This window comes from Stegostoma tigrinum, chromosome 6 (assembly GCF_030684315.1).
Source record: "Stegostoma tigrinum isolate sSteTig4 chromosome 6, sSteTig4.hap1, whole genome shotgun sequence".
Lineage (NCBI taxonomy): Eukaryota > Metazoa > Chordata > Chondrichthyes > Orectolobiformes > Stegostomatidae > Stegostoma > Stegostoma tigrinum.
In genome coordinates, this window is record NC_081359.1 from 50841471 (window position 1) to 50854207 (window position 12737).

Consider the following 12737-nt stretch of genomic DNA (forward strand, 5'->3'; position numbering starts at 1 on the left):
TGATCCTGTGAATGAATAAAAGAAAGATACTAGCTCAGTGATATTACCACTATCTATTACTTGACATGATTTATTAAATCAGAAATAGTAGTCATATCTGTATTTCCAAGCAGACTGTCTTCTGAAAAACAAAATACTGCTGTATACCTGTTGCTCTGTTCGGCTATAAAATTATTTTTAATCAACTTGTTATGTGGCACAACGCAAGGACAGGAGATTTGAAAGTACACCTCCTGGTCGAGAAGTAAGGACACTATCGCTGCGCCTCAAGATCGCTCGCTGTTATCAGTTTCATTTGGCTTTCTACCTACATGTGATGATGTACTGAGTGAAAATTACCTGCTGGTGACTTCAGACATTGGATGCTCGCGTTTACACCACAACGTTAATGCCATATACGAGCTGCATTTCATCTATTTTTGTGCAGCTATTTTGTCCCCAAATTCAGTTTTTCTAAACATTTTCATGACCTCTTGTATTCTAATTCTCTCAAGCCAGTGATTCTGTTTTGAGTCATTCTGGTGATACTTAAAGAAGACCACGTTGGTTTGTTTCTTTAGACTGCTGTCTCCACTCCCAACCCCCACATCAATTCCTCCCCCACCCCGCCTTTCCGATGCTTCTCAGTTCCTTCCCTCCCGCGCCGCCGTTATTTTACAACTTTTAAAGATGCTGTTGAGTGAGTTTCGTCCCGAAGGCAGAAGTTGCCGCTTCTGACCTATGCCAGGAAATGTACCCACAACAAAATCCTGGAAATCAAAGAGAAACAAGGGGCGGAAGAGCGCCATTGCAGCTCGGAATCTGGGAAGGTATTTAACGCCGTGGAGCCGGGAACCCAAAGCTTGAGAGGAAGGCAAGCATTCACAAAGCGCTGTACCATGGCTTTGTCCTGCAGAAGCTGGCTGTCCAACGAGGGCGGAAAACATCTGTTTTTGGTAGGGCTGGCGATGACAAAAAACGCTCCTCGCTCTGAGAATTACAAAGCATTTAAAAACTTTCTGAAGTAGGCGAATCGGCAATCTCCACTGTTCAAATAGCATAGATTTGATTTTAAAGCAGCAGCATTTTTCTTTCCTCCTTCTCCCTTTCAGCTTTTCTGGTTGGCGGTGAACGTGGTGCTGTTTTGGAAAACCTTTACGCTTTATTACTACGGTACACAGTATTATTACTTGCATCGGATGCTTGGGGTAAGTAGAACAAAAGATCCGTTTCTGTCTACTCATGGAGAAGCTTCTTTGGTGGCGTGGGGGGGGGGGGGGGGGGGGGCGGCGGTGCTGTGAGTCTGACAGATGAGCTTTTGCCAGTGAGCAGCTCCCTGTCTTTTGAACAGGCTGTTTCCGAACAATAGAAAGTCGGTATCATGAACCCTGTGACCGAACAATCAAATATTTTAAACAGTAAAGTTGGCATTCTCATATAATTAGTGTATTAATTGTAAGGTCGATTAATTCTCGTTGGTACAGTGACCGGAAAGAAAAGGACAGTGGCCTGAAGTTGGTGAATCCTTTTATGTTTGGAGCATGTGTAAAGAACTAGTCGTGGGCTCAAACTCTCTTTTGGTTACAAAGGAAATAGGCAGGGAGTGTACTAAATGATGATATTTGGAATAAATTTGTACCTAATTGTGTCAGTACAATGAACATTGTGAAAGAATATCACAATAGTATGGTTTAAATCACCAAACTCCTGGCTACGTGCAATGCGTGTAAACTCTCCTGGAAATAAACCAGGAAGAAGCTCTACAATGTGAAAACGTTTGTGCTACTGAGTAACTATGTTTTATCCAAATTGGATTTCATTAAGGTTGGTGCAAAGCAACTGTGGTCAGGAGAGGTGCAGGGTTTTCGAAGTGTTAATCCGAAATGTGGCCTGTGTTTTCTTTAGACTTGGTTGGCCTGGCTGGGCTAATAACTTTTGTGTAATGGGTAATATTGGCTATAGAACATAGAACAATACAGTACAGAACAGGCCCTTTGGCCCTTGATGTTGTGCCGACCTGTGAACTATCTAAGCCCATCTCCCTACGCTGTCCCATCATCATCCATCTGCTTATCCAAGGACTGTTTAAATGCCCCTGATGTGGCAGGTTAACTAAATCTAAGCATTAAATTTTGTTTTGTTTCCACTCAACACTTCAATTCAGACAGATGGTCACTTTCAAAAATGCCTCTATTTTGTATATTCATAGAATCCCTACAGTGTGGAAACAGGCCATTTTGGCCCAACAGGTCCACGCCAACCCTTGCAGCATCCCACCCAGACCCATCCCTCTATAATCCACCTAATCTACACATCCTTCAGCACTATAGACAATTTAGCATGGTCAATCCACCTAGTCTTGCACATGTTTGGACTGTGGGAAGAAAGCAGAGTCCCTGGAGGAAACCCACACAGACATGGGGAGAATGCAAACTCCACCCAGACAGACAGTCACTCAAGGGTGGAATTGAACCCAAGTACCTGGTGCTATGAGGCAGCAATGCTAACCACTGTGCCAACCCTTTGTGATAGAAACAGATCACTAAGTTTTGAGGTTCAATGTTATAACCAAAATGCTGAGATTTCAAAGTGGTTCTACTTTGGGTATTAGAGATAATGGGAACTGCAGATGCTGGAGATTCCAAGATAATAAAATGTGAGGCTGGATGAACACAGCAGGCCAAGCAGCATCTCGGGAGCACAAAAGCTGACGTTTCGGGCCTAGACCCTTCATCAGAGAGGGGGATGGGGGGAGGGAACTGGAATAAATAGGGAGAGAGGGGGAGGCGGACCGAAGATGGAGAGTAAAGAAGATAGGTGGAGAGGGTGTAGGTGGGGAGGTAGGGAGGGGATAGGTCAGTCCAGGGAAGACGGACAGGTCAAGGAGGTGGGATGAGGTTAGTAGGTAGCTGGGGGTGCGGCTTGGGGTGGGAGGAAGGGATGGGTGAGAGGAAGAACCGGTTAGGGAGGCAGAGACAGGTTGGACTGGTTTTGGGATGCAGTGGGTGGGGGGGAAGAGCTGGGCTGGTTGTGTGGTGCAGTGGGGGGAGGGGATGAACTGGGCTGGTTTAGGGATGCAGTGGGGGAAGGGGAGATTTTGAAACTGGTGAAGTCCACATTGATACCATATGGCTGCAGGGTTCCCAGGCGGAATATGAGTTGCTGTTCCTGCAACCTTCGGGTGGCATCATTATGGCAGTGCAGGAGGCCCATGATGGACATGTCATCAAGAGAATGGGAGGGGGAGTGGAAATGGTATGCGACTGGGAGGTGCAGTTGTTTGTTACGAACTGAGCGGAGGTGTTCTGCAAAGCGGTCCCCAAGCCTCCGCTTGGTTTCCCCAATGTAGAGGAAGCCGCACCGGGTACAGTGGATGCAGTATACCACATTGGCAGATGTGCAGGTGAACCTCTGCTTAATGTGGAATGTCATCTTGGGGCCTGGGATGGGGGTGAGGGAGGAGGTGTGGGGACAAGTGTAGCATTTCCTGCGGTTGCAGGGGAAGGTGCCGGGTATGGTGGGGTTGGAGGGCAGTGTGGAGCGAACAAGGGAGTCACGGAGAGAGTGGTCTCTCCGGAAAGCAGATAGGGGAGGGGATGGAAAAATGTCTTGGGTGGTGGGGACGGATTGTAAATGGCGGAAGTGTCGGAGGATAATGCGTTGTATCCGGAGGTTGGTAGGGTGGTGTGTGAGAACGAGGGGGATCCTCTTGGGGCGGTTGTGGCGGGGGCGGGGTGTGAGGGATGTGTCGCGGGAGATGCGGGAGACGCGGTCAAGGGCGTTCTCAATCACCGTGGGGGGAAAGTTGCGGTCCTTAAAGAACTTGGACATCTGGGATGTGCGGGAGTGGAATGTCTTATCGTGGGAGCAGATGCGGCGGAGGCGGAGGAATTGGGAATAGGGGATGGAATTTTTGCAGGAGGGTGGGTGGGAGGAGGTGTATTCTAGGTAGCTGTGGGGACTCCCACAGCTACCTAGAATACACCTCCTCCCACCCACCCTCCTGCAAAAATTCCATCCCCTATTCCCAATTCCTCCGCCTCCGCCGCATCTGCTCCCACGATAAGACATTCCACTCCCGCACATCCCAGATGTCCAAGTTCTTTAAGGACCGCAACTTTCCCCCCACGGTGATTGAGAACGCCCTTGACCGCGTCTCCCGCATCTCCCGCGACACATCCCTCACACCCCGCCCCCGCCACAACCGCCCCAAGAGGATCCCCCTCGTTCTCACACACCACCCTACCAACCTCCGGATACAACGCATTATCCTCCGACACTTCCGCCATTTACAATCCGACCCCACCACCCAAGACATTTTTCCATCCCCTCCCCTATCTGCTTTCCGGAGAGACCACTCTCTCCGTGACTCCCTTGTTCGCTCCACACTGCCCTCCAACCCCACCATACCCGGCACCTTCCCCTGCAACCGCAGGAAATGCTACACTTGTCCCCACACCTCCTCCCTCACCCCCATCCCAGGCCCCAAGATGACATTCCACATTAAGCAGAGGTTCACCTGCACATCTGCCAATGTGGTATACTGCATCCACTGTACCCGGTGCGGCTTCCTCTACATTGGGGAAACCAAGCGGAGGCTTGGGGACCGCTTTGCAGAACACCTCCGCTCAGTTCGTAACAAACAACTGCACCTCCCAGTCGCATACCATTTCCACTCCCCCTCCCATTCTCTTGATGACATGTCCATCATGGGCCTCCTGCACTGCCATAATGATGCCACCCGAAGGTTGCAGGAACAGCAACTCATATTCCGCCTGGGAACCCTGCAGCCATATGGTATCAATGTGGACTTCACCAGTTTCAAAATCTCCCCTTCCCCCACTGCATCCCTAAACCAGCCCAGTTCATCCCCTCCCCCCACTGCACCACACAACCAGCCCAGCTCTTCCCCCCCCACCCACTGCATCCCAAAACCAGTCCAACCTGTCTCTGCCTCCCTAACCGGTTCTTCCTCTCACCCATCCCTTCCTCCCACCCCCAGCCGCACCCCCAGCTACCTACTAACCTCATCCCACCTCCTTGACCTGTCCGTCTTCCCTGGACTGACCTATCCCCTCCCTACCTCCCCACCTACACCCTCTCCACCTATCTTCTTTACTCTCCATCTTCGGTCCGCCTCCCCCTCTCTCCCTATTTATTCCAGTTCCCTCCCCCCATCCCCCTCTCTGATGAAGGGTCTAGGCCCGAAACGTCAGCTTTTGTGCTCCTGAGATGCTGCTTGGCCTGCTGTGTTCATCCAGCCTCACATTTTATTATCTACTTTGGGTATTACTGTTTTTAATAAACTTGCAGACAGCCAGAGGTACAGCACTAAATAAAAGGCCAAAAGAATTGCGGATGCTGGAAATCAAACAAAAACAAATAGCTGGAAAATCTCAGATAACAAAGTGTGGAGCTGGATGAACACAGCAGGCCAAGCATCTCAGGAGCACAAAAGCTGATGTTTCGGGCCTAGACCCTCCTTCAGAGAGGGGGATGGGGAGAGGGGTTCTGGAATAAATAGGGGGAGAGAGGGGGAAGTGGACCGAAGATGGAGAGAAAAGATACGTGGGGAGGTAGGGCGGGTATAGGTCAGTCCAGGGAAGACGGAAGGTCAAGGAGGTGGGATGAGGTTAGGTAGGAAATGGAGGTGTGGCTTGAGGTGGGAGGAAGGGATAGGTGAGAGAAAGAACAGATCAGGGAGGCAGGGACAGGCTGAGCTGGTTTTGGGATGCAGTGGGGGGAGGGGATGAGCTGGGCTGGTTTTGGGATGCAGTGGAGGAAGGGGAGATTTTGAAGCTTGTGAAGTCCACATTGATACCATTGGGCTGCTGAGTTCCCAAGCGGAATATGAGTTGCTGTTCTTGCAACCTTCGGGTGGCATCATTGTGGCACTGCAGGAGGCCCATGATGGACATGTCGTCTAAGGAATGGGAGGGGGAGTTAAAATGGTTTGTGACTGGGAGGTGCAGTTGTTCATTGCGAACTGAGCAGAGGCGTTCTGCAAAGCGGTCCCCAAGCCTCCGCTTGGTTTCCCCAATGTAGAGGAAGCCACACTGGGTACAGTGGATACAGTATACCACATTGGCAGATGTGCAGGTGAACATCTGCTTAATATGGAAAGTCCTCTTGGGGCCTGGGATAGGGGTGAGGGAGGTGGTGTGGGGGCAAGTGTTGCACTTCCTGCGGTTGCAGGGGAAGGTGCTGGGTGTGTTAGGGTTGGAGGGGAGTGTGGAGCGGACAAGGGAGTCACGGAGATAGCTGGAAAATCTCAGCAGGTCTAGCAGCATGTGGAGAGAAAACACTTAATGTTTTGGGTCCAGTGACCCCTTCTTCGGAACAGTAGTTGTGTCTCCTTTGTCTCTAGTTTGTCTCCATAAGCATTATGACAGGATGTTGAAGATACATATAAGCAAATGAAAATTAGATATGTTTCTGGAGGTAATATCCACAAGAACTCTAACAGTGTCCTGCAATGACAGCTTTTGTATTCTCTAGTTTCCTGTGACATATTCAAAATACTAACCAATTGGCAATGTTTTTCTTATGGATGTGTTTGGGAAAAGGGTGACTATTTCTAAAACTGGGAAAATTTTTCCTGTTGCATTAAACCAGCTTGCAAAAACACTTAGTCTGTGTTTAAATAAACTAGTGAATTTTGTTTAATTGTAGGGTGCTTAAAGGAAATTGACAAAGTATCAAAAGCATTTGAGGAAAAATTATTTAAAAATGTCCAAGGATAAAATCATATTTAAACATTAAAAATCAGATGTTGACTTTCTAGCCAGAATAACCTTTCATGCTGAGTACTTTCTCCATCTTTGAGGAAACTCTCCTGCTTTTGGTCTTCATGTGTATAAAAAGTTAGTAGTACTGATTTGGTGTGTTAATATTTTGATTTTACTACAGCAGCAACACTACTGCTTCAGAAATAAAAGTAAACTAATCAGATTATTTTGATTATTTATTAGAAATGGTTTGGAAGAAACTGAACAAGGAGCCATAACCTTAAATTTTAGGTTAGGCTACATAGTGGAGGATTCAGGAAATACTTCTCTGGTGAGGGTGTTATCTACAATTCTCTCTGGGAAGCAGCTTTTAAAACTTAACTGCTGGTATGGTTTGGTGCTGTTCTTTATTGGGGTTCATACTCCTGTACCTTGGTATTTTTTATTGTGTTAAAGCTGCTAATGTAAGTGCAAGTTACTGTTACTCAGCAGATTCCTGTTATTTAAGCAAACCAAGATATATGGGACATGGACAAGTAAATGGGTTGAGTTTCTGATTAACAATGATCTAATTAAATGAGGCAGTTATTTTCAGAACATAGGTACTGGGGGAAGACTATATCAGTAAACCCTGTTCCACTACTTACTTACATTATGTTTAATCTATAATCCCAACTTCTCCCAAAATATTTCAGAACTACCATTGGTTTTAAGCCCTTTCAGTTTTTGCATGATATTGTCACATTCTGCAGAAACGATTGAATGCTTTAGTTTCCTTTATGCTGGTCTATCGAGGATATTTTAATTGAAGAAAACTGCCCGCAAACCTCAGCTGTTCCTAAGAGATACTGATGCTGTAGTAGCCCATCAGTATTGAAAATGGCATTTATTATTCTTCCTATTTTCTGCATGGCTTGTTTTGTATCATGTCTGGGAACAGAAACGTCATGGATCTGGAATGTGTACAAGAAGCACACAGAATGGATTGTTTATGATACAGCTTAGCATTTAACACCATTCTTCAAATCAACCTGTTCAGAGCTGTTACACTTCTGGAGCATGTGCAGCTTGAACCTGGACCTCCTGCTACAGAGGTAGGGACAACTGTGGCTGCTTGTAAGAACACCCTCCCTGCCTGGACTGGTCCTATTAGTGCCCTCAAATACACTCAGCTGAGCATAGGTTTGGCTACTTGAGTCCCTCACCACCAACAATATTTAAAAGTCTTTGCTTGAGACTGTCAAATTAGATACTTCTGACTGCTCAAGTTTGGTTTGAGCACCTGGTCAGCACAAAGCTTTCTATCACTTATGAAAATCTATAATTATAGGCAAAACCTTTAGGCAAACCAACACCAAGCATTTATGTGCACACTCATCAGTATGCTCCATCAGGGCTCCTGTTGGCCTTGCCAGACTCTGCCTCTAATCTAGTCCTCAGATAAGTTCACATCAGATGGCATCCTTGGCCCTTGGCTAGGCTGCAACCTCCTTGTGTGTGTGGTGACTTACCAGATGTTGATCATCCAGCCATTCTAAACCTCTCTCCATCCTAGTATTAAGTGACAGTGCATCCCAGTCAAAAGCCTGCTTTTGCTTAGACTGAGGCTGCATTGGCTGACCAGGTGGCAATTCCTGGATACCTTAAAGCATAGAAGATTAGACTGTTTAGAGTCAAGGAAGCAATGGATGTTGAGTTGTAGACACAAAACAAAATCACTGTCATTCTGAGATAACAAGGTGTAGAGCTAGATGAACACAGCAGGCCGTCTGAAGGAGGGTCGAGGCCCGAAACATCAGCCTTCCTGCTCCTCTGATGCTGCTTGGCCTGCTGTGTTCATCTAGCTCTACACCTTGTTATCTTGGATTATCCAGCATCTGCAGTTCCCTGATCATTATTTGAATCAGTCTTTGTCTATTTCCATTCAGTTTGCATTGCATGCGTTAAAAGGGCCTCCTGGCCATCTATAGAGACATAACATTTCACAGCCTTTCCTGACTGAAGGGCTCCCAAGAGGGCAGGAGCTTAGACAGCTCGAGCACCTGCTACTGCCAGAATGCACCCCCAGGTATTCCGCTGCAGACTGAAATTAGAAATGTAAGCTAGCTTTAACATGAACAAGCCATACACGCAACTAGATCAGAGAGTGCAGCCAATCAGCTCTGTTCTGTAGTATTGGAAAGCAATCTGGGAGATGAGCAAGCAAAGTTTTATATACTGATTGTTTGTGGATGTCTCTTGTCCCGTTACCATTCAGTCCCTCGGAAATAACTCCATGAAGGTCAGTATCTTGTCACCAAGTCACCCATTATTTACAGCCCCAAATCAAATTGGGGAACTCATTCTATGAGGTCCATCTGGCTGACCTCATTCCAATCACTGCATCCCTTCCCACTTAAGGCCTAGAACATAGGCCTGTTCGTTTCCTAGGGCATTTCTGCACCAGATTGGATTCTTCTGATTTTTGCCTCGGATACTTGCAGCATGTACTGGATTATAGCCTGTCTCTTGCGTTTCCGAAGAAATTCGTCTACTTTTGGTGGTAAGTGTTGAGGCCGTGACGTCTATGTCCATATCATTCTCGGAGGTTTGTTGGACACAAAGCAGAGACAGAGAACCCCTGGGTTCTGACAGTATTGCTGCATGTTCTGAGGGGTTGAGGTTGTAGTTGTAGCTTTCATGTAGACCACGTGCTTGGTTATGTCTGTGTCTTTGACCTGGACTTCATGTATCATGGGACCTGACCTCCTGTCAGCTGTGCCTGTTACCCATACAGAACCACAGGAATGGTCCTGGCACTAAATTTTGTTCACTCACCTGCCTCCCTCTCTCTCAGCAGAAATCTTGCTTCTGGCATTGGCATTCCTGATGCTGTTTCACACCCCTAGCCCCGTGCTCACTCCAGATTCGGGAAGTTCAGTTTAACTTGATGTGGAATTCCACCCCCCACCCGCAAACAATTAACAACTCTCCTGGAGCTGTCCTTCTATTTGCTTAAGGGGTAGTCCAACAATTAGGAACAGGAATAGTTTGGTATTGAGTGAAGCTGCAGGCTGTTTCCTTAAGCTTGCCTTCAAAATTTGGACTGCTGTTTCCACCCAGCCATCGGGTGATGGAATGTACGGAGCTATCCTTACATGGCATATGCCGTTTGACCTTCAGAAATTCTCAAACTTCCTGCTAAGTGATGGCATGCTGTCCATGAATAACATCTGAGATGGTGTAATGCAAAAGATGCTTGCAGCTTTTCAATTGCCCTCCCGACGTTTGACAAATGGACTCAATGCACATCCAGCCACTTTGAGTGGGTGTCCACAGTGACTAAGAACATCGAACCCACGAAAGGACTAGCATACTCAAGGTGTAACAAAGTCTGGTTTACCTGGTCATTGCCACAAATTTGGTGGAGCTGCTAACAGTTTCTGTCCTTGTTGGCATTCACTGCCACACCAACATGTCAGCATCCAATCCTGGCCAGTAGACACAACATTTCACCAACATCTTCATTTTAGAAGCCCTTGGATGACAGTGGAGGAATTCAGCCAGTGTCTGGCAACTACCTTTGCTTGAGACATTCACACTTGCGCCCCATAATAATGAGCCGACCTCTACAGTGATATGGTCTCATCGGGTCCAGAAAGGTTTTAATTCTGGTTGTGATGACCACTTTCTCCCCACCACCAGACCCCCTTTCTTTCTTTCCCCCCCACCCATTACCATAACCCCCCTTTCTTTTGATCCAGCCCCCTCCCCACCATTACCACCAGTTATTTTAGTTCTGCCAGGACTGGATCTGTGTGTCCACAGCCTGATATTGTTAATTGTGACTGGAAGGGTGTCCAGAAAGTTTAAAACCAGAACAGAGTCTGCTAGAGGTGGTACAACCAGTCGTGTATCAGACAGTAGGAGATAGCACAAGGCACCTGCATTTGCCACATGGCCTCCCACGTAGTGTTACAACTTGTAATTTTGACGCAGTCGGAATGAGAAACTTCCACTGAATTTTGACCTGAAGTTTTGGGGAGCATAGCCCTGTGCTCTTTAGTTTGCCCTAGCAGGGGTTTGTGGCCCATTACTATTAGAAATTTGCACCTATTTTTGAACAAAAAAGGTAGTGGTGGAATGTTTTCACTCCATAACTGCCAAACCTTTGTTTTTTATCATCAGGGCATATTTTTGCTTAGCCTCAGCTGAAGTCCAGGAAGCTTGTGTTATTGAGCGTTGCTCTCTGCTGGGGTACCAGTGAGCCAACACTCTGATACTATACGGGGAGGCATTGCATGTCTGTACCACATCTTGCTTGGGATCATATTGTGGCAATACCTTAGATGATAGCTGCTTCTCTTCCCCGAGGGCTAGTTCTTGGCTATGAGACCCTTTCCAAGGCTGACCTAGTTTCAGAGGCAGACAAGGGTGCCAAGATGGAAGTAAATTTACTTACAAATTTTCCATGATAATTCACTGACCCAAGGAAAAACCTAGGCTCTGGAACAGATGTGGAATCTGGGGCACCTTTGATCACCCTCCACTTATCATCCAACAGACGTAACCTGGTCTGTAAGACTAATAGGCCACCTGGGGTGCCTGGAACACAGATTTTTCCATTCCAAAGGTTACACCGTCTTGGAGGAACATATAAGCACCATGTCCAAGCTGACTAAGTGTTCTTTGTGGTCTTCCCAGTTGTTAGCTGATCATCCAAATAATTGGCAACCCAGAGTAGACCTTGTAAAATATTCTGTTGTCTGCTGGAAGTGGTGCAGGTTGATTATACCCTAAAAGGCAGACTCTTATTGGCACAAACCCTTATGGGTATTAACTGTAATATACTTTTGGAAGTCCTCATCTAATCGCAGTTGCAGGTATATATGGCTCATGTCCAGTTTCGTAAAGGCCAGCCTCCACGTGTGTCCTCTTGGTGGGGGAATTGGGTATTTATCCAGCTGTGAAAAGCAGTTTGCCATTTGTTTAAACACCCGACAATGGAACTGATCTAACATGCTTCAAAATTGCTGCAACCATTTCTGCAAATTCTACTGGTTTGATTATTCCTTTGCTTTCTGATTTCTGCCTGTACTTTTGCAAGTGAGACACTGAGCAAACCTTGCAGAATCATGAAATTGCTTCTTGGTCAACATGTAAAGTGACCTTGGTCCCTTTGATAGTCCCTCGACCTTGCTGAAAGACATCTGGGTATTTCATTAGGACTTCACTCAGTCAGCTGTTTTCTAATAAAAAAAACTGAGCCAATCAAGTTGAATCTTTCTCAACCAATTTTGCCCCCTCAAGCTTGGGCTCAAGCCTTTTGCTACAATCAATGGTAATTGAACCAACTGCTTCTGATAAGAGACCAGAACCAAAAGTGTGCCCTTAATCTGTAAAAGGGCCCCCAAAAAGGTTCTCAATCTAGCAGAGAACCTACACAAAAAGGTTGGTGTCTGGAGTGAATTTTGGTAAAGACCGTTTCTGCAATCACTGATACAGCTGCATAGGTATCAACCTCCATCAGAATCAGGTGACCACTTAACAAGATATTGATTCAGATGTTGTCAAGCAATTTAACTGCTCTAGACCAGATGGACTTTCCAGAGTTTGCAGTCTCCTGGTATCAGCCTATGAGTTCTGTTATTCAATTCAGACCTGGTGGGACTTTTGCTGTCTCAAATCTATGTACTGGCAATGACTACAGTGGCCTGCTGGGCCAGATCCTTACAAATTTTAACCATTTGGTTGAGACTTGGTTTTTTGGGGTTTTCCTTTGGGCTGACTAAGGGTTCCTGTATTCAGGATATGCCCTGAATGAGACTATGCAATTCCCTTCGCTCAAGAGATGACTCGCAAGCTCAGTGGGCCTAACAAGGATGCCCCCTTCTATCAGAATACTTTAATAAATGCTGCAAGTGGAGCTCATGAGTTAATGATAAAGCCAGTTATAGTGACAGGCTTCAACTTGTAGGCACTTTTGTATGCTTACAACACTGATCCCACATACTAAACAAACAAACATCTCTCACATCTCATTTAGGACTA

General features: G+C 46.5%; 1 protein-coding gene across 3 annotated transcripts in view; it reads left to right on the forward strand.

The window, feature by feature from the left end:
• The first annotated feature begins 592 nt into the window (after nucleotides 1–592).
• LOC125453513 (NADPH oxidase 4) overlaps nucleotides 593–12737 on the forward strand; it is a 172365-nt gene continuing 160220 nt past the window's right edge. For 2 of the 3 annotated variants that reach the window (XM_048533215.2, XM_048533216.2), the window contains exons 1-2: nucleotides 593–935; nucleotides 1092–1187. In XM_048533215.2, coding sequence (XP_048389172.1) covers nucleotides 879–935; nucleotides 1092–1187 — 153 coding nt within the window. In that variant the 5' untranslated portion in view covers nucleotides 593–878. Of the gene's footprint in view, nucleotides 936–1019; nucleotides 1188–12737 lie in introns of those variants that run through there. The other variant, XM_048533217.2, reaches the window with a different exon arrangement.